This window comes from Rhinopithecus bieti, unplaced genomic scaffold, assembly GCF_001698545.2.
Source record: "Rhinopithecus bieti isolate Rb0 unplaced genomic scaffold, ASM169854v2 scaffold_25901, whole genome shotgun sequence".
In the NCBI taxonomy this organism is placed as follows: domain Eukaryota; kingdom Metazoa; phylum Chordata; class Mammalia; order Primates; family Cercopithecidae; genus Rhinopithecus; species Rhinopithecus bieti.
This window is the reverse complement of record NW_016811809.1, coordinates 737,814-760,003: the sequence shown is the minus strand read 5'-3', so window position 1 is coordinate 760,003 and position 22,190 is coordinate 737,814. Positions and strand designations below refer to the sequence as shown.

Genomic DNA, 22,190 nt, shown 5'->3' with positions numbered 1-22,190 from the left:
AGCGATAACCAGATATTATGTTGAGGGCCTTGGGTGAGCCTCTGAGACTTGTTGACTGCGGGTATCATCTGGTCCACAGTGGAGTAGAGTATCAAGCAGGCACCTGGGGTCCCAAATTAGATGATTTGGCTCTTAGACAGGCTTTCTGGACCTGCCCTGGGCCAGATAGGAGCCCAGTGTCCTGAAGGGTGAGTGCTAGGCCAGGCAAAATTCACCACAAGCTTACTGAAGAACCCTTAAGCCTTAAGGGAACATCACCAGTAGTCATCAGTACTCCCTATGGTATTGTAGTGGTGGTGCCATGAGGTGAGGCTCCTCTGCCTTTGGAAAGGAGAAGAAAGAGTGGGGAGGACAGCATCTTGTAATTTGAGTGCCAGCTCAGCTGCAGTACAATAGAATATCAGGCAGACTTGTAAGGATTTTGACCCCAGTCATTGGCTCTTGGGTGAACTCTCTGGACTCACCTGGGACCTGGAGGAACTTCCCACCCAGGAAAAAAAGAAACAGGGGCCTGACTGGCTTTGCCATCTGCTGATTGTAGAGCCCCATGGCCTTGACTAAACATAGGTCCTAGCCAGGGAGTAGTTTTAGCAGACCTTGAAGCCAAAAAATAAACAATAGATACACACCACACAAAATAAAAAGCAAGAAATAAAATCGTATCAACAGAGAAAATAACCTTCACTAGAAGGGAGACAGGAAGGAAAGAAGAAGGAAGAGATGATCACAAAACAACTAGAAAACAAAATAACAAAATGCTGGAATAAGTCCCTATTTATCAATCATATTGAATGTAAATGAACTAAACTCTCCAACCAAAGGATGTAGAGTGGCAGAATGTATACAATAATAAGACTCAATGATCTGTTGCCCAGAAGAAATTCACTTCACCTACAAAAACACACATAGACTGAAAATAAAGGAATGAAAAAAGATATTCCACACCAAAGAAAACCAAAAAAGGGCAGGAGTAGCTATACTTATATCAAACAAAATAGATTTCAAGACAAAAACTATAGGAAGAGACAAAGAAGGTCACTATATAATGATAATGGTGTCAATTCAGCAAGAGGATGTGACCACTGTTAATATATACACACCCAACACTGGATCACCCAGAAATATAATAATATTTATTAGAGCTAAAGAGATAGATAAACCTTGATACAATAATAACTGGAGACTTCAACACCCTACTTCCAGCATTGGACAGATCTTTCAGACAGAAAAAATCAAAGAAACATTGGACTTAATCTGCACTATAGGCCAAATGAACCTAATGGATATTAGCAGAACATTTCATCCAATGGCTGCAGAATATGCATTCTCTTCCTCAGCATATGGATCATTCTCAAGGATAGATTATATGTTAGGTTACAAAACAAATCTTAAAACATTTGAAAAAAATGAAATAACACCAAGCATCTTTTCTAACCACAATGGACTAAAACTAGAAATCAATAACAAGAAGAATTATGGAAATTATACAAATACATGGAAGTTAAACAATATGCTCCTGAATGACAAGTGGGTAAATAAAGAAATTGAGAAGGAGATTGAAAAATTTCTTAAATCAAATGATAGAAGAAACACAACATACCAAAACTTATGGGATACAGCAAAAGCAGTACTAAGAGGAGAGTTTATAGCTATAAGTGCCTACAACAAAAAAGAAGAAAGATTTTAAGTAAACAACCTAATGATGCCTCTTAAAAAATTAGAAAAGCAACAGCAAACCAAATCCAAAATCAGTAGAAGAAAATGAACAATAAAGATTAGAGCAGAAATAAATGAAATTGAAATGAAGAAGATAATACAGTCAATGAAATAAAAATTTGCTTTTTAAAAAACTAAACAAAATTGACAAACCTTTAGCCAGACTAAGAAAAAAAGAGAGAAGGCCCAAAGAAATAAATTTATAGATGAAAAGGGACATTATAACTGACAGCACATAAACTCAAAGGATCATTATTGGCCACCATGAGCAACTATATAACAATAAATTGGAAAATCTAGATAGGATGGACAAATTCCTAGACATGTACAATCTACCAAAGTTTAAATTCAAAACCTGAACAGACCAATAACAAGTAGTGAGATAGAAGCCCTAATAAAAAATCTCCCAGTAAATAAAAGCCTGGGACCCAATGCCTTCACTGCTGAATTCTACCAAATATTTAAAGTGGAAACAATACCAATCCCACTTAAACTATTTCAAAAAATAGAGTTCCAAACTCATTCTATGAAGCCAGTATTTCCCTAATACAAAATGAGACCAAGACACATAAAACACAAAACAAAACAAAACAAAACAAAACAAAACAAAACAAAAACACAACTACAAGCCAATATCTCTAATGAATATTGACACAAACATCCTCAAAAAATAATAGCAAACCAAATTCAACAACATAATAAAATGATCATTCACCAAGTGGGATTTATCCCTGGGATGCAAGGATGGTTCAACGTAAGCAAATCAATCAACGCAATACATCATATCAGTAGAATGAAGAACAAAAATCGTTTTAACTGATGCTGAAATAACATTTGATAAAATTCAACATCCCTTCATGATAAAGAAAGAAACTCAAAAAATTGAATATTGAAGGAACATACCTCAACATTTAAAAAGCTGTGTACTACAGACCCACAGCTAGTATCATACCAAATGGGGAAAAACTGAAAGCCTTACCTCTAATATCTGGAACATGACAAGGATGCCCACTTTCACTACTGTCATTCAACATAGTACTGAAAGTCCTAGTTAGAGCAATCAGACAAGAGAAAGAAATAAAGGGAATTCAAATTAAGAAGAAAGAAGCAAATTATCCTTGTTTGCAGATGATATAATATTGTATTTGGAAAAACCTAAGGACTCCACAAAACCTATTAGAACTGTTAAATTCATTAGTTACAGGATACAAAATCAGCATACAAAAAGTCATAGAATTTATATATGCCAACAGTGAACAATCTGAAAATGAAATCAGAAAAATCCTATTTACAATAGCCACACATAAAATGAAATACCTAGGAATTAACTTAACCAAAGAAGTGGAAGATGTCTGTAATGAAAACTGTAAAACACTGATGAAAGGAATTGAGGAGGACACTGAAAATGTAAAGATATTTCAGAGTCAAGGATTGAAAGAATCAATATTGTTAAAATGTCCACACTACCCAAAGCACACTACAGACTGTCCGGAGCCATGAGGCCCGGAATTAGCTGACCTCTGTTGCTTGATCTCCGCAAAGCGGAGACAAGAGGGCACATTCTCGGGTTCTTTATTTACAAACCCTTCCCGCGCGCGCCCAAAGCCCTTCCCGCACGCGCCCAAAGCTTTTCCCGCGCGCGCCTAAGTTTCTCCCACGCGCGCCAAAACTGTTCCGGCGCGCGCCAACCTTTCCCCCACGCGCGCAAACATTTTCCCGCCCAGGAAGATATGCAGCCCAGGGCGCAGGCGCGATCCCGCGCCCGGGAAAAGTACAAACCCACGGCGCATGCACGATTGTAATTTGAGAAAACCCGGCCCCCGTCACCGCCCTGGCCCAACCTCTTCCCCTGCCAGCCTATATAAGGCATGACCCTACACTCAATAAACGAGACTTGATCAGGCTGTTTGTCTTGTCTCCATTTCTTGTGTTTTCTTGTCTCCTCCATTCCCACTCCCCCTTCCAGGGCCCGTTCGACTGTCCTGCAGGTCGGGACACCTGGCGCCCGAACAGGGACCTGGACACGGGGGAAAAAGTGAGGAAGAAGGCACTAAAGTCGGCCGAAAGTGAAAGTGGAAAGAAATTCCTCCGGACGTCGCGGGAGCCTGCCGCGTTGGAACCAGAGGTGAGTAATAGTGTCTGATTATGGGACAAGAATTAAGCCAGCATCAAATTTATGTAGGGCAATTAAAAGAGGCTTTAAAAACACGAGGAGTAAAGGTTAAAAGTAATGATTTGTTTAAGTTTTTTGATTTTGTAAAAGAAACCTGCCCTTGGTTTCCACAAGAGGGGACCATTGACGTAAAGAGGTGGCGTAGAGTGGGAGACTGTTTTCAAGATTACTATAGTACTTTTGGACCAGAAAAGGTTCCGGTGACAGCTTTTTCTTATTGGAATCTAATCAGAGATATAATAGATAAAAAGGAAAAAGAAAAAGATCCTGAGGTAATGGCAGTGGTTACTCAGACTGAGGAAATATTAAGAGGCAGCTCCCAAACCGACCTCGAAAAACCCATACCTAATAAAGAAATAGACCTTATATCGCTACAAAGTGACGAGGAAGAGGCTGGGGTCCCCTCAATGACAAATATAGAAACATCAAATAAGGAAAAGTTCAAAAAATACCCAGTTTTACCTACAACTAATGAAAGCAAAAGTAAAAATAACCTTAACTGTTCAGAAGTAAACTGGGATAATTTAGAGGAAGGGGCAGCAAAATATTATAATTCTGACTGGCCACAAACTCTTACTTATCCCCCTCCCTATAATAAGGCTTCTGCCCCCGCAGTTATGGCAGTAATAGACCCAAAAGAGGAGCTTAGAGAAAAAATTGCACAGCTTGAAGAGCAAATAAAGCTCGAAGAACTACATCAGTCTTTAATCACTAGATTGCAGAAATTAAGGACAGGAAGTGAGAGCGTTCAATACCCTAAAGGAATAGAGAAACCCTCTCACCCTCAGAGACCCGGACAGCATGTCCCAAAAGGAAGGTCGCTTGGTAGTAGGGATAGGGAGGATTCCTCTCCTCGAGATGTTTTTCCAGTAACGGAAACTACAGATACGCAGGGTCGAGCCTGGAGACACCACAATGGGTTTGAATTTACTGTAATAAAAGAACTAAAAACTGCTGTCTCGCAATACGGAGCTACTGCCCCGTACACCCTGGCCATAGTCGAATCTGTGGCCGAAAATTGGCTCACTCCCATAGATTGGAATACCTTAGTTAGAGCAGTTCTTTCCGGAGGCGACCATCTGATTTGGAAGTCAGAATTTTATGAAAATTGTAGAGATACGGCCAAGAGAAACCAACAAGCCGGAAATGGTTGGGATTTTGATATGCTAACTGGCTCGGGTAATTACACAGAAACCGATGCTCAGATGCAGTATGATCCTGGACTGTTTTCTCAAATCCAAGCAGCGGCTACCAAAGCCTGGAGAAAACTTCCTGTTAAGGGGGATCCAGGAGCCTCGCTCACGGGGGTCAAACAAGGACCTGATGAGCCTTTTGCAGACTTTGTACATAGACTTTTAACCACAGCCAGCAGAATATTTGGAAATGCCGAGGCAGGGGTGGATTATGTAAAACAGCTAGCTTACGAAAACGCTAACCCGGCTTGTCAGGCAGCAATCAGACCTTATAGAAAGAAAACAGACTTAACAGGTTACATCCGCCTCTGTTCAGACATAGGGCCCTCATATCAACAGGGTTTGGCTATGGCTGCTGCCTTTAGTGGACAAACCGTAAAAGACTTCCTCGCTAGTAAAAATAAGAATAGCAAGGGGTGCTTCAAGTGTGGAAAATTGGGACACTTCGCTAGGGATTGTAAGGGAGAGCTAGCTAAGACCTTAGAGGCAAAAGCTCCAGGCCTCTGCCCTAGGTGTAAAAGAGGAAAACATTGGTCCAATGAATGTAAATCTAAAATTGACAATCAAGGAAATCCCCTAACACCTCAACAGGGAAACGGATTGAGGGGCCGGCCCCAGGCCCCGAAACAAGCTTATGGGGCGGTCAGTTTTGTACCAACCAACAACAATCCGTTTCACAGCTTAGTAGAGCAACCCCAGGAAGCGCAGGATTGGACCTCTGTTCCACCTCCCACACAGTATTAACCCCTGAAATGGGACCTCAGGCCCTAAGTACGGGTATATATGGGCCCCTACCCTCAAACATGTTTGGATTAATCCTGGGAAGAAGCAGCGTCACCATGAAAGGCCTACAGGTCTTTCCAGGAATAGTGGATAGTGATTATATAGGAGAAATCAAAATCATGGCCAAGGCTATTGACAACATCATTATCATTCCTCAAGGGGATAGAATAGCGCAGTTACTCCTGTTACCATTGCTAAAAACAGCTAATAAAGTCCAATCGCCCCTAAGGGGAAAGGGAGGATTCGGATCCTCAGACATCTACTGGGTACAGCCCATTACTAATCAAAAACCCTCTCTCACCTTGTGGCTAGACGGAAAGTTATTTACAGGACTGATAGACACAGGGGCCGATGTAACAATTATTAAACAACAAGATTGGCCCTCCAGTTGGCCCACTTCAGAGACCTTAACAAATTTACGAGGAATCGGGCAAAGTAATAACCCTAGACAAAGTTCCAAATATCTCACCTGGAGAGATCAAGAAAGTAATTCCGGTCTCATTAAGCCATTTGTTATCCCTGATTTGCCTGTTAACCTTTGGGGTAGAGATCTTCTCTCCCAAATGAGGGTCATGATGGGTAGCCCAAATGATATAGTCACTGCACAAATGTTGGCTCAGGGCTACCACCCTGGAAAAGGGTTAGGAAAAAGAGAAGATGGCATTTTACAGCCAATCCCAGCCATAGGAAAATTGGATAAAATGGGGCTTGGAAATTTTTAACCGTGGCCATTGACATGCCTGCACCCCAAAAATTTGCTGATCCAATCACTTGGAAATCAGATGAACCCGTTTGGGTTGATCAATGGCCACTAACCAATGAGAAGCTTGCCGCTGCCCAACAGTTAGTGCAGGAACAATTAGAGGCAGGACACATTACAGAAAGCAACTCTCCTTGGAACACCCCCATATTCGTCATAAAAAAGAAATCTGGAAATTGGAGACTCTTACAAGATCTAAGAGCAGTAAATGCTACTATGGTCCTTATGGGCGCCTTACAGCCAGGGCTACCCTCTCCGGTAGCAATCCCTCAAGGATATTTTAAAATTATCATAGACCTTAAAGATTGCTTTTTTACAATTCCCCTTCATCCTACTGACCAAAAACGATTCGCCTTTAGCTTACCATCTGTAAATTTCAAAGAACCAATGAAACGATACCAATGGAAAGTGTTACCTCAAGGTATGGCCAACAGTCCCACCTTGTGTCAAAAATATGTGGCTACGGCCATACACTCAGTTAGAGAGACATGGAAACAAATGTATATTATACACTATATGGATGACATTCTTATAGCAGGAAAAATGGGAGAACAAGTTTTACAGTGTTTTGCTCAACTCAAGCAAGAACTAACCACGGCGGGTTTACAAATAGCTCCAGAAAAAATACAACTACAAGACCCTTATACATATTTAGGTTTTCAAATAAATGGACCTAAAATTACAAATCAAAAGGCCGTTATCCGTAAAGATAAGTTACAAACCCTCAATGATTTCCAAAAGCTCCTTGGAGACATAAATTGGCTTCGGCCCTACTTAAAACTCACCACAGGAGACTTAAAACCCTTATTCGACACCCTGAGAGGTGACCCCAGCCCTAAGTCCCTTAGGTCGTTATCAAAAGAAGCTCTTTTATCACTTAATAAAGTAGAGGCGGCCATTGCTGAGCAATTTGTTACTAACATAGACTATTCACAGCCATTAACCCTTTTAATATTTAACACAACACTAACACCTACTGGTTTATTCTGGCAAAATAACCCTATTATGTGGGTCCACTTGCCTTCATCTCCCAAAAAGGTATTACTCCCCTATTATGATGCCATAGCAGATTTAATTATTCTAGGGAGAGACAATAGCAAAAAATATTTTGGAATTGAACCCTCTATGATCATACAACCTTATTCTAAGCCACAAATCCATTGGTTGATGCAAAATACTGAAACGTGGCCGATTGCTTGCGCCTCTTATGCTGGCAACTTAGATAACCATTATCCACCAAACAGGCTTATTCAATTTTGTAAGCTGCATGCTTTTGTCTTCCCTCATGTTACCAGTAAAACACCTTTAGACAATGCCTTATTAGTATTCACTGATGGGTCATCCACAGGAACTGCTGCATACACCTTTGCAGACACCACTGTTAAATTCAAAACCAGCCATACTTCAGCTCAGCTAGTAGAATTGCAGGCCCTAATCGCAGTACTGTCAGCCTTCCCTAATCAGGCCCTTAATATTTATACTGACAGTGCATATTTAGCTCACTCAATACCTTTACTTGAGACCGTAGCACAAATCAAACATGTCTCAGACACAGCCAAGTTATTTTTACAATGCCAACAATTAATACATGACAGATCAACACCTTTCTTTCTTGGACATATTAGAGCTCATTCAGGATTACCAGGACCTCTATCCCAGGGCAATCAACTGGCTGATATGGCAACCAAGACGGTAGCCATAGCTACAAATACAAACCTAGCCCAAGCACAGGCTATTCATGCCTTACACCATCTTAATGCTCAAACTTTGAGACTGATGTTTAAAATAACTAGAGAACAAGCAAGACAAATAGTTAAACAATGTCAGACCTGTATAACATACCTGCCAGTCCCTCACTTAGGAATTAACCCAAGAGGACTAGTTCCCAACATGATTTGGCAAATGGATGTCACTCATTATTCAGAATTCGGTAACTTAAAATACATCCATGTATGTATAGATACATTTAGTGGATTTATACTGGCCACCCTACAAACAGGCGAAGCTACCAAACATGTCATAGCTCATTTACTACACTGTTTTTCCATAGTTGGAAAGCCTAAACAACTAAAAACAGACAATGGTCCTGGTTATACATCCAAAGCCTTTCAAGACTTTTGTCTTAAATTACAAATAAAACACATTACTGGAATTCCCTATAACCCTCAAGGACAAGGAATAGTTGAAAGAGCACACCTATCCTTAAAAACCACCATTGACAAAATAAAAAAGGGAGAATGGTACCCTACTAAGGGCACCCCTAGAAATATCCTTAATCACACACTTTTTATTTTAAATTTTTTAAATTTGGACAACCTGAACAGATCAGCAGCCGATCGATTTTGGCATTCCGAGTCCAAAAAACAATTTGCCACGGTTAAATGGAAAGACCCCTTAGACAACACATGGCATGGTCCAGACCCAGTGTTAATCTGGGGAAGAGGCTCAGTTTGTGTTTTTTCTCAAACTCATGATGCAGCCAGATGGCTACCAGAGCGACTGGTAAGACAGGTACCTAACAATAACCAATCCAGGGAGTAATTTTCTCCCTGAGAGTACTCTTTTCCTCTATTGCAGAGATGAACTTCAACTACAAGCCCCTCTGGACCATGGTGCTGATTTGCCAAGCACTCCAGGTATATGCCGGCTTTGGTAATCCCCATGAGGCCCGTAAATATATACGACAACGATACGGTAAGCCCTGTGATTGTTTGGGGGGATATGTGACCTCCCTTCCAAATACGTACATCTCAGCTGTGTCCTGCTCCGCTTACACAGCATACCTGTCTAGTGACTCTCTTAAGTGGAGGTGTGTGTCAACCCCAAGAATATTTAGTGGAGGGGATACCACAACCTGCCCTTGTGACACATTTGAGACTGCTATGCATAGTTCCTGCTACACTACTTATTTAGAATGTACCTCTGGCGGTAAAACATACTATACTGCTATCCTAACAAGATCTAGAACCCCTACTATAGGGGCCAATAGTGTCCCTACAGTTGTAGGAAGTACCAATAACCTTATATCAGCTGGCTGTACTGGAACTGTAGGACAGCCTGTCTGCTGGAATATTCACCCCCCTCTTCATACCTCTGACGGAGGAGGACCACAAGACAAGGTCCGAGAAATTAGGGTATACAAAAAACTTGAAGAGTTGCAAAGGTCCCTGTACCCGGAAATTCACTACCACCCCTTGGCCTTGCCCAAAGCCCGAGGGAAAGAGAAAATTGATGCCCAGACCTTTGCCCTCCTCACGGCTACTCATAACCTGCTTAACAATTCCAACTCTAGTCTGGCTGATGACTGCTGGCTGTGTCTGCAATCAGGAGATCCCGTTCCTCTTGCCATACCCAGTAATAACTTAAATTATACATCCAATACCCCTTGCACCATAATTCCTCCCCTTAAAGTACAGCCTTTAGAATTTCCTAGTTCCTCTTGCATCTACTCCCCTCCCCTTAATAACACTTACGACCTCGATGTAGGATTCAATCAATTCAATAATTGTTCCACCATAGTAAATATTTTCCAATCGCTGTGTGCCCCAAACAGCTCGGTTTTTATATGTGGCAATAATAGGGCTTATACCTATTTACCTACTAACTGGACAGGACGCTGTGTCTTAGCCACACTTTTACCTGACATAGACATTATCCCTGGAGATGAACCTGTACCTATCCCAGCTATAGATCACTTTTTAGGAAGAAACAAAAGGGCAATACAATTTATCCCCTTACTTGCAGGATTAGGCATAACTACTGCCGTAGCAACTGGGGCTACAGGCCTAGGGGTTTCTGTTACTCAATACACCAAATTGTCTCGCCAACTGATCTCAGATATGCAGGCCATTTCGAGTACTATACAAGATTTACAAGATCAGGTAGATTCTCTGGCAGAAGTAGTGCTCCAAAATAGAAGAGGCCTAGATTTACTAACTGCAGAACAGGGAGGCATCTGCTTGGCTTTACAGGAGAAGTGCTGTTTCTATGCCAACAAATCCGGGATCGTCAGGGACAAAATCAGGCGTCTACAAGAAGACCTAGAAAAACGACGAAAAGAAATAACCGATAACCCGTTTTGGACTGGGTTCCATGGACTCCTTCCCTATCTTATGCCATTCCTGGGCCCCCTGCTTTGCCTATTGCTCTTACTCTCTGTAGGACCTTTGGTTTTCAATAAGCTCATGACATTCATTAAGCAACAAGTCGAGGCTATCCAAGCGAAGCCTATACAGGTCCATTATCATCGCCTAGAACAAGAAGATCGCGGTGGTTCATACTCACACCCATTATGACCACCTTCCCTATGCGCTGAACTGGACAGCCAATGACGGGTAAGAGAGTATCATCTCTCACTAACCTAAGACAGGAGGGCCGTCATAAGCTACTGCCTAATCCCATGACGGGTACCAGTGATGAGATGCATTACTCCAACCTAAGACAGGCGCAGTTCCCGAGGGACAATCTTCTAGCCATAATTATATATAAAAAAGGGGGACCTGTCCGGAGCCATGAGGCCCGGAATTAGCCGACCTCTGTTGCTTGATCTCCGCAAAGCGGAGACAAGAGGGCACATTCCCGGGTTCTTTATTTACAAACCCTTCCCGCGCGCGCCCAAAGCCCTTCCTGCGCGTGCCCAAAGCCCTTCCCGCAGACGCAATCCCGCGCCGGGAAAAAGTACAAACCCAGGGCGCATGCACGATTGTAATTTGAGAAGACCCGGCCCCCCGTCACCGCCCTGGCCCAACCTCTTCCCCTGCCAGCCTATATAAGGCATGACCCTACACTCAATAAACGAGACTTGATCAGGCTATTTGTCTTGTCTCCATTTCTTGTGTTTTCTTGTCTCCTCCATTCCCACTCCCCTTCCAGGGCCCGTTCGACTGTCCTGCAGGTCGGGACAACAGACTCAATGCAATCTCTGTCAAAATACCAATGGCATTTTCACAGGAATAGAAAAAAAGAATCCTAAAAGCTATCTTAGGTCAAAAGAACAAAACTGAAGAATTCACATTACCTGACTTCAAATTGTACTACAGAGCTATAGTAACCAAAACAGCATGGTCCTGGTATAAAGACAAACACATAGACCAGTACAACAAAATAGATAACCCAGAAGCAAATCTACATATTACAGTGAACTCATTTTCAAGAAAAGTGCCAAGAATATACACTGGGGAAAAGACAATCTCTTCAGTAAATGGTGCTGGGAACATTGGATATTTATATACAGAACAATAAAACTAGACCTCTATCTCTCACCATATACAAAAATTATATTAAAATGAATGACTTAAATCTAAGACTCATGCTATGAAACTACTACAAGAAAACATTGGGGAAATTCTCCAGGACATTGATCTGGGAAAAAGATTTCTTGAGTAATATCCCACAAGCCCAGGCAACCCAAGCAAAAATGGACAAATGGGATCGCAGCAGGTTAAAAAGCTTCTAATTAAAGGAAATAATCAACAAAGTGAAGAGACAATCCACAGATGGGAAAAAAATATTTGTCAACTACCATCTGACAGAGGAATAATAACTAGAATATGTAAGGAGCTCAAACAACTGTATAGGAAAAAAATCTAATAATCTGATTTTAAAATGGGCAAAAGGTCTGAACAAACATTCTCAGAAGACATACAAATAGGAAATAAGCAAATGAAAAGGTGCTCGACATCACTGATCATCAGATAAATACAAATCAAAACTACAATGAGATATCATCTCACCCCAGTTAAAATGGCTTTTATCCAAAAGACAGGCAATAATGCTGGTGAGGATGTGGAGAAAAGGGAACCCTGTACACTCTTGGTAGCAATGTAAATTAGTACAACCACTATGGAGAACCGTTTGAAGCCTCCTCAAAAACCTAAAAATAGAGCTACCATATGATCCAGCAATCCCACTGCTGGGTATATTCCCAAAAGAAAGGAAATCAGTATATTGAAGAGATCTGCACTCCCACATTTGTTGCAGCACTATTCTCAATAGTGAAGATTTGGAAACAGACTAAGGTGTTCATCAACACGAGTGGATTAAAACAAACAAACAAAAAAAACTGGCACTTATACACAATGGAGTACTATTCAGCCATAAAAAGAATGAGATCTCGTCATTTGCAATAACTTGGATGGAACTGGAGGCCCTTATGCTAAGTGAAATAGCTGGGCACAGAAAGACAAATATTACATGTTTTCACTTATTAGTGGTCTCTAAAAATCAAAACAATTGAACTCTTGAAGATAGATAGTGAAAGGGTGGTTACCAGAGGCTAGGAAGGGTAGCGGGGGATTGGGGGTGGGGTGGGAATGGTCAATGGGTACAAAATATAATTGAAAGAATGAATAAGACTTAGTGTTTGATAGCACGACAGGGTGACTATAGCCAATAATTTAATTGTACATTTTGAAATCACTAAGAGTATAATTGGATTGTTTGCAGCACAAAAGATAAATGCTTAAGGGGATGGATACCCACATTTTACATGACGTGATCATTATGCACTGCATGACTGTATCAAAATATCTCATGTGCCTCATAAATAGTTACACTTACCACATACCCACAAAATTAAAATTAAAATTAAAAAAAGATCGTGACTTTTTTTTCTTTTCTTTTCTTTTCTTTTCTTTTCTTTTACTTTCTTTCTTTTTTTTTTTGAGACGGGGTCTCACTCTGTGGCCCAGGCTGGAGGGCAGTGGCGCAATCTCCGCTCACTGCAAGCTCTGCCTCCCGAGTTCACACCATTCTTCTTCCTCAGCCTCCGGAGTAGCTGGGACTACAGGCTCCCGCCACCACGCCCGGCTAATTTTTGTATTTTTAGTAGAGACAGGGTTTCATCGTGTTAGCCAGGATGGTCTCCATCTCCTGACCTCCTGATCTGCCTGCCTCAGCCTCCCAAAGTACTGGGATTACAGGCGTGAGCCACCGCGCCCAGCCCAAGTGACTTTTTTCTATAATTATTTAAGCAAAAATTGGCCAACTTTCAATATAATATAAAAACTTACACCATAAACTTACACCCTGTCTTTCAATATAATATAAAAACTTACACCATAAACTTACACCCTGTCTTGAATCTCTATGTTCTAGAACAGGTGGCTTAAAAAAATCTCTGGAATCTAACCTCTGGTGGAGGTCAGTGCTCCATCTTAGCCAGACCTCCCCTCTTCGTCAGTCACTAGGAACGCCACTGAGGATAGTCTCTTTGCTTGACAGTGCTCAAAGAAATTTTATCAATTTCTCTGTCAGCTTTAAATGAGCTGGTCCAGTGCCCCCTACACCCCACCACACACACACAAGTCTTCATACATTTGTTAATATGTTAGGTCAACAACATAGCAAGGTATTGTTTTACTTTTGTATTGAAGAAATACAAATAATCCAGATGACATTGCCTGAATAGTACAATGCAATTCTAGCAATTGGCATGATAACATTGTTAGTTTTGCTTTTTTGTTACCAAGATCAGAATATGTCTCAAAATTTAGGCATTATACTTATTGAAATAAATAAAATGATCAAAATATTACTTAAACATAAAAATTATACACATATGTAAGTGTAGATAGAAGAATCAGAGAGGCAAAGAGTTTGTGATCCTGCCACCTCTTACTTTACAAACAAAATCCTTCTATTAAATTGGCTTACTTTTTTCTTAGCACCACCAAAAACCAACATTCTAAAATATCTTACACTTTGAAAAGTGACTTAATACAAAACTCAATGAACAATTGCTCTAATGAAAACAATTTTGGAAAAAGAGTATCACTATACTAAAAATGTTCATCCATAGTGTCAGCCATACAGGTATTTATCGTATTCCAATTCATCAGCTTAAAAAACTCAGACAGTATACAAGTAAAGCATACTAGAGCTCTCCCATTACTAACAAGGAAACATAAATATAACCTCCTCTTTCATCCGGGATATACTTAGCAAGGCTTGCAATGCATTTTATTATTATATTCACATAAACTATGCAAAGGGCAAGTTAAAGTAGAACATAAAAGTTTGATATATTTCTATTCCTTTTCAACGTTTCTTCTGATGTGACTTTGAAATAATGGTAACACTGTATTTCAGTCAATAAAACCAATATTCTGTTGTTACAAAATAGATTATAGAAAATTTTAAAATATGCATAATAGGAAAATAATGCATTGGCTGAGATTCTTTGTATGTCAAAACGCCTGAATCAACAGCATAAATGTACTTGAGGGATATGACACATGATGAATTTTGTTTGGCCTATGAAGGTATATTTATCTCTACATATCCTATTTTGAGGAACATTCAGAGAACAGTTTGCTTCAGCCAGAAATGTTTAAAAAAGAAATCAAATAACATTTTGGAGTTTTTTTCTTTATAAATGTATACATGCTAGATGGAGAAATTTTGAATAATACAGCAAAGTAGGAAGAAAACAGTTGCTCATAATCCCACAGAGGGTAAGTAATTTCTATTTTATGTTTTCTTAATGCACAATGTTTGCTTAGGCGGTTTATTTTGTCTCCCATGGTTAAAATAATACATTTTGATATCTTCTTTTCTTTTAAACCTGCTTTAAGTGCATGGAAAGGGATATTAGAATAATACTCAGATTTCCATTCCAGTTCTGTCTCTGTCTTTATCACATTCATAAATTACTTATTTCTCTAAGCCTTAGATTTCTCATCTATAAAATGGGGATAACAAAGGCATTTATAAATCCCTGTTGGACCTAAGCAAATACTGGTCTTCACAATTACCAGGTTTTTTTGGTGAATAGTGGTGACCTGCAATAATTAGGACTCCTCCGCTGCTACTTCTCTGTCAGGGGACCCATAGCAATGAAAGCAAGGCTCAGACTGATTTCTGCCAAACACACAAGCATTCCGTGGCAATCAGGGATGCCAGTTCTTTATCTTTACATAATCCCACAGAAGTTTTCTTGGAAGTGTTACTTAGAGACTACGAAGTTAATGATATTCCAAGGTGAGGATCAGCTATCATAGTTGGAACAGATAATGAAACCTAAAGAACTGATCCAAAGACATTTGGTTATTGGGCTTTCTAGGTTCAAATATACCATTCAAGCAAGTTTGTCGGTATGTATAAAATAATTCCTAGTCAACATATTTAGGATAGCACTCATTTCAACAGTAAGAAATCTCCACTAAATATCCCTGTGATAATTAATGAACTCAATAATGAGAAATCATACAGTGATGCCTGAAACACTGGTATAGGACATCTCTGAAATCTAGATTCCTAATCAATGCCTTTCAATATGAACTAATCACCCCTGAATGAGAATTTCTGATTAGAATACTTGAATTGTTGACTAAATGTCTTTGGATTATATATAAAAACTAATATACACACATTTATATCTCATTGTCTATGATAAAGCATTTTAAAGAAAATTCAGGACATTTAAAAACTATCTCATATGCTGTCATAAAGACTCAATGAAATAACTTAATAAATATTTATTGAGATCCTAAAAATATGTCAGGCACTATTTAAGGTTTTGGGAATACAGAAAAGAGTATGAAAAAGCTCTGCTCTCATGGACATTGTATTGACAATGTCTAGACACTGTGTTCTCAATACATTATTTACTAAATTAATAAATGTTTAATGTATTTCCTGCTATCATGAATATGATGATAATGATTTACTTTCCTACTGTATCCATAGAGTGTTACACACACACACCTGAGCATTTTTTCCTGAACATCATTGTTCCTTCTATATAGTATTCCAGAGTCTGAATATAAAGTAATTTGCTTAACCATTCTTTTCCTTGGCATTTAAGCTGTTTTAACATTTTTTGTAATAAAAATAATACTGTGAGAAACATCTAAGTATTAGAAACTCTTCCTCTTCTTTTTTTGTTTGCATACCTCTCTTTCTCCTAGTACTCATTTTTTTAAAGATAAATTTTTCCTAAGATTTCTAGAAACTCATGCATCTTTGCCCACAGATGATACGTCTGATACTAAAGAGGCTTCTGGGTGATGTAGCTCAAGCAGCCAAGTTCCTTGTACTATGGATGGGTCTGCTATAGAAACCTTCCTTATGCCATTTCTCAATCCATGCTCGCAGCCTTTTTTATCACCTGGTAAATCAGTTAGAATCATTTTTCCTGCCCGGGAATATACTGCTTTGATAACCTGAAGTAGCCTATCGGTCCTTGTAATTTCTTCTAAATGGTGTGAGGTACAACATGCCATAACTTGTTCTCTCTTTCTGAGAGGATAGCCCAACATGCTTCAGACTACTGGAGTATTATAGCCTATGCTGATGAGGACAAGTCTCTGAATCATCATAGGGTTTATTTCTTCCCTTTCTGGAATGCAGCACCTCAACAAAGCCTTTAATGTCCTTGTCAGTTGTTGCTCAGCTGGTCCAATTGAAGTATCATTGATTGAATGGACCAATGTAATGTTCTGCTCTTCATCTCAATAGCGCATGTTCCTTTAACTATATTATGACAGAAGTGAAAGGTAAGATAGCTTTGGAGTAAGATGAAAAAATATATGCTCTTCTCCATCCCAAGTGAATGCAAACAATTTCGATTGTCTTCCAGATAGGGCTGGAAAACAATGTATCGCCAGGTCACTGGCAGCATACTACACACCTCAGATCAGTAATTCTGCTTTGGCAAAGATAACACATTTAGCCCAGTCCACGCTCATCCTTTGGGATTTGTCTGGTTTAAAGAGAATATGATGGGAATCACCAATTCTGCATTCTTTAGTTATTTAAGGGCATCTCTAATCCCTGCTAGTCCCGATGGGACATAAAATTGTAATAATTTACTGTTTTTGGGATGGGTAGGGGAGCAGTTTTAACTCTTATTCCACAGACCAAGGAATCACTGTGGAGGATTTGCCAACTACTTTGTATGTCTATTATAATTATTCATTTAGGAATGGGAAAATGACCACTTGTGGTTCTCCAGATCACTACAAGGCAGGACCTGGGCCAAGAGTTTATTTATTACCCGACCCTTCAGCCATATCCACTATAATGGAGGCATTATGTTGCTACTTTGTAGCTAGTTCCCAAAGCCCCAGTTCCCAAAGGGCAATGTGAAAAGCGTTAGATAGTACCTAAACATGCAGCAGAGTTCAGCAAACATGAGTATTTTAAAAAATTTCAACTTTTATTTTAGATACAGAGGGTACATGTGCAGATTTGTTACATGGGAATATTTCCTGATGGACCTGAGTCTTTTACAATGGGCAATAAGCATGCCTGCCCTTTGCTCTGGGGGAGAATACTACCTCAGTCTTCCAAGACTGTTGGTTACACAAACATCCTTGAATAGACAGTTGATACAAAGGGCAGTCAGTTCTCAAAATGTGGAGAAGTATAACAGACTCATGGAGAATTGTGTCCAAAAACTGGTAACATACACTTTAAAGATGCATGGTATTTGTTCAATTAGATATGTAGGATCTGTAGAAAAGTTACAGTGTTGGTCCAGGGAAGTAAAACACTGATGAAGGGACACAGTGTTTATTCAGGGTAGTAATTTTTAATGATTGCTTTGTTAATTGAGATTTGTAACTTATGAATTATGTGATTTGAAGCCTTACTATGGAGAGGTTAATTTCCTTGATTCTATCTGAAATTATATTTCATTGAATCTAAGATCTCATAGATATAATGTGTACCATTATTCTATTTACCACTAAGAAAAAATTGCCTAATAACTAAATGTTGCAATACTTTATCACATTCAATGTAAAATGTATACTTTACAGACATTAAATTATGAAATATATGTCTTCAAATCAATTAAATGTAAAAGAAGACATTCATATGGCCAATGGGAATATAAAAAATACTCAACATCACTAAACATCAGGGAAATGCCAATTAAAACCACAATGAGATATCACCTTACATCTGTTAGAATGGCTGTTGTCAAAAAGATAAAAGGTAACTGTTGTCGAGGATGTAGAGATAAAGAAACTCTTGTACATTGTTAGTGAAAATGTAAATTAGTACAGCCATATAGAAAACAGCATAGAGGTTTCTATAAAACTAAAAATAGAACTATCATATGATCTAGCATTTCTACTTCTAGATATATATTCAAAGGAAGTGAAGTCAGCATGTCAAAGAGATATCTGCACATATGAACACTCCCATGTTAACTGCAGCATTATTTACAATAGCCAAAATATGGAGTCAACCTAAATGTCCATCAATGTATGAATGGATAAAGAAAATGTGCTCTATATATACAATGGAATACTACTCAGCTATTAAACAATAAGGAAATCCTACCATTTGAACGACATGAATGAACTTGGAGGACATTACGCTCAGTGAAATAAGCCGGGCACAGAAAGACAAACACTGCATGATTTCACTTATATATGGAATCAAAAAAGTTGAACTTTAGCAGAGAGTGAAATGGCGAGTGCCCAGGGGCTGTGCTGGGAGAAAGGGGGTGATGTGGATATGTTGATCAAAGTTACAAAGTTTCAGTCAGACAAGAGGAGTAAGTTCTGGAGATCTATTGTATAGCATGGTGACTAGAGTTAATAATAATGTACACTTGAAAACCGCTAAGACAGTAGACCTTAAATGTTCTCACCACAAAAAATGATAAGTATGTGAGGTGAATATCTGTTAATTAGCTTAATTCAATTATTGTACAGTATATACACATATCAAAACATCACATTGTACACTGTTTATATAAAATGTTCATTTGTCAATTAAATCTTAATAAAGCTGGAAAAAATCAATAAAATATGTATTTGTTTATTGCCTTTTTCAACTAGAATGTAAGGTCAAGGAAAGTAGGAATTTTATTGACATTAATCATTAATATATGCCTGGTGCCTAGCACAGTGTCTGGCACATAAAGAATATTCATGAAATATTTACTAAAGAGATACAGGAAAAATTGTAGGCTCTATCTCCCTCCCACTTTCCTTTCTCCTCTTTCCTTTCTCCCCATCCCCAACTTTGGTCTATAATAGTAGTTCTCAATTCCACCAACATATAGAATCATCTGGGGAGCTTTAAAAACATACCAATTCCTGAGCCTCATCCAGACTAATTAAATCAGAATTTCTTGGAGCAAGGCACAGACACAGGTGTGCTGTAAAAGCTGCCCAGGTGAATCTAAAGCACATTAAGACATTCAGAATCACTGATCCATGCTGTTTCATTAGTAGTATATACGTATGCAGCAGCCAGGTATCTCCACATTACATCTTCTCTTCCGTATGTAGATACATGCTCACTTGTTCGGTAAGGAAAAGCTTTCTAAAGGAAATTATTGATATTCCCACAAAGGATAATAATCCTGTATGATTACATAAGACATCCATATTAACTATATCCTCAAACAGTCAAGTGAGGAGGGTAGAGTAAATATTATAAACTAAAATTAGAATCTGAATCTCAATGATTTGCTCAAGGGAAAAGGAAGAGTATCTACACTTTTCTCCTCTTTTCGTTTTACGATTTAAAAAAAAATAGAAAAAAAGTGTTCTAAATTCTCGTTTTATCTCTATATTGAAACAGCATTTCAGATCTGATTACTGTGAGCCATTGATTCATTTAACAACTACTCATTGAATAGTGACTGGTTTGTTGAGCTCCTACAATGTTCCAGCTGTTATTCTAAGGTAAATTGAGCTTTCCTTTACTCCACCCGAGCAACCTGTACCTTTTCTCACCCTCCTATCTCTCACCACCTCAACCTTTTTTAACCTACCCTGATTTACACCAGTGCTTTAGATCAGCAAATAACACAAGTCTATTAATGACTGTTAACTTATGGTGTCCTGCCGTCTTCACACTTTATTTCACGATTCTCATCTCTTTTCTTTCCCTTGCTAGATTTTAATCAGTGAGTTTGGGGTCTCTTGAAAACGGATTAAAGAATGCTAATAATAATATCCTATTAACCATTGGAGGATTGAAGCTTGAAAACGGGGGTCAATTTTGGTTCCTGTCTTTCCAGAGAAAGTGAACTCTCTATATCTCAAATGTGCTGGAAACCATTTTTCCTTGGGGGTGAAGTGAACCAGTAAACTCTCATTTTCATTTTACGAAGTAGGAAACATTCCCCAGCAACCGGGGAATCTGTACTTAAATGATCTTATGTCCATAAATGAATAAGACTTACAATAAAGTATTTTCCTGAAACAACCATTAAAGACTCTTAAAATCAAAAGTCCCCATGATGAAGATGTAGGCAAAACAGGCAGACTGTTCTAATGATATTTAGGGGCAGACCTAATTTTCTCCTGGGGTATTATAACATTATTAAAAAGTTAACGAGATATCAGCCATCCTTAAAAACCTTTAATCCCAAGGATGTATATTACACAATTAAGGTCCTCATTAAAGAATTTAACATCATCCATAGACATTTGAATTTATATGGAAATGATAATGCCTTCTTTTGATTTTTATGTGGTTTCCTTTAAAATTTGAAATGAGGGAGAGTGTATGAAATCCATGATTTCTAAGTCCAAACCAACATTTCACAAACACTGTTAAACACAGACCTTCGACATATTTCACATATATTTTGGGGAGATGCTATATACTATTTCATTCCCAAGCAAATGTTTATCATCATTTTAAAGATTCTAACACGACACACAATGAATTGGGTGACCATACTTCCATAGTTGCCTGGGACAATCTGATTAATGCTTCCCCTGGCATAATATCAATAGCCCTCCCTTTTGCTTTCTCTCAATTATTCTAGTGTGGGCAATAAATCATGTGGTTACCCTACCAATTTTAGTTTAGCATAATATAACTTAACATTTCCCAGCCTTACTTTTCTGTGGAAGCCGTTTCTCCCATAGTACTTATCAACTTCCCAGGGAAACACTATTTTACAGATTTCCTACTTAATACTTAATATCTGACATTAGTTTAAATTTACAAAAATTTATTCTTTTCCCTTTTTGGGTAGCAACTGTAAAAGTAACTTACAGGAAGCAGATGGGGTAGAAGAAAATGAAGACACATTGAGGCATGTGGGAAAAAGAATGCAGTGTGCACTCTACTTTTTCAGGTTGAGGACATTGTTAAATTGTAACTATGGAACAGTGAGTGGTAGAACCAGGCATATTACAGGTTTCCCAACTGAGCTGAACCATAACAAATACACTGGGTAGAATACAGCTGCAGGTTTCTTCATGTCCCCAACTTAATTACCCAAATGTATTTTTTCCTCCCACTACCTACAACCTATTAGCCCCCTTAAAATATCATTCATCCGTGCCAAAAAAAAAAAAAAAAAAAGTACCGCCCAATAGCCAGTGGTGAAGTTGTACTCACAGAAGCTTTGTGATTATCCAGCCTCCATTCAATTGCCACACTAACCTTGGTTGGCTTGGGGAAACAAAACATCAGAATCAGAGTAATTCAACTGCTTCCCGTGGTATGGTTTTGCTGTGGCGGTAGATATTCAAGGAAGTGTGGTTGAACTGAGAAGTCAACAGCAGCAGAGGACTCCTCTTTGGAGACAGGAATGAATGTGAGACCAAGGTGTGTTCAAGGTGATTATTCCATCTCTTCT

General features: G+C 38.9%; 1 protein-coding gene across 1 annotated transcript; it reads left to right on the top strand.

Moving 5' to 3' along the window:
- Positions 1 to 3,650: 3,650 nt before the first annotated feature.
- Positions 3,651 to 11,178, top strand: LOC108544145 (syncytin-1-like). Its single transcript, XM_017895107.1, has 2 exons — positions 3,651 to 3,841; positions 9,205 to 11,178. The coding sequence occupies exon 2, from the start codon at positions 9,205 to 9,207 to the stop codon at positions 10,918 to 10,920; it is 1,716 nt and encodes a 571-aa protein (XP_017750596.1). The 5' UTR covers positions 3,651 to 3,841; the 3' UTR covers positions 10,921 to 11,178.
- Positions 11,179 to 22,190: the final 11,012 nt, after the last annotated feature.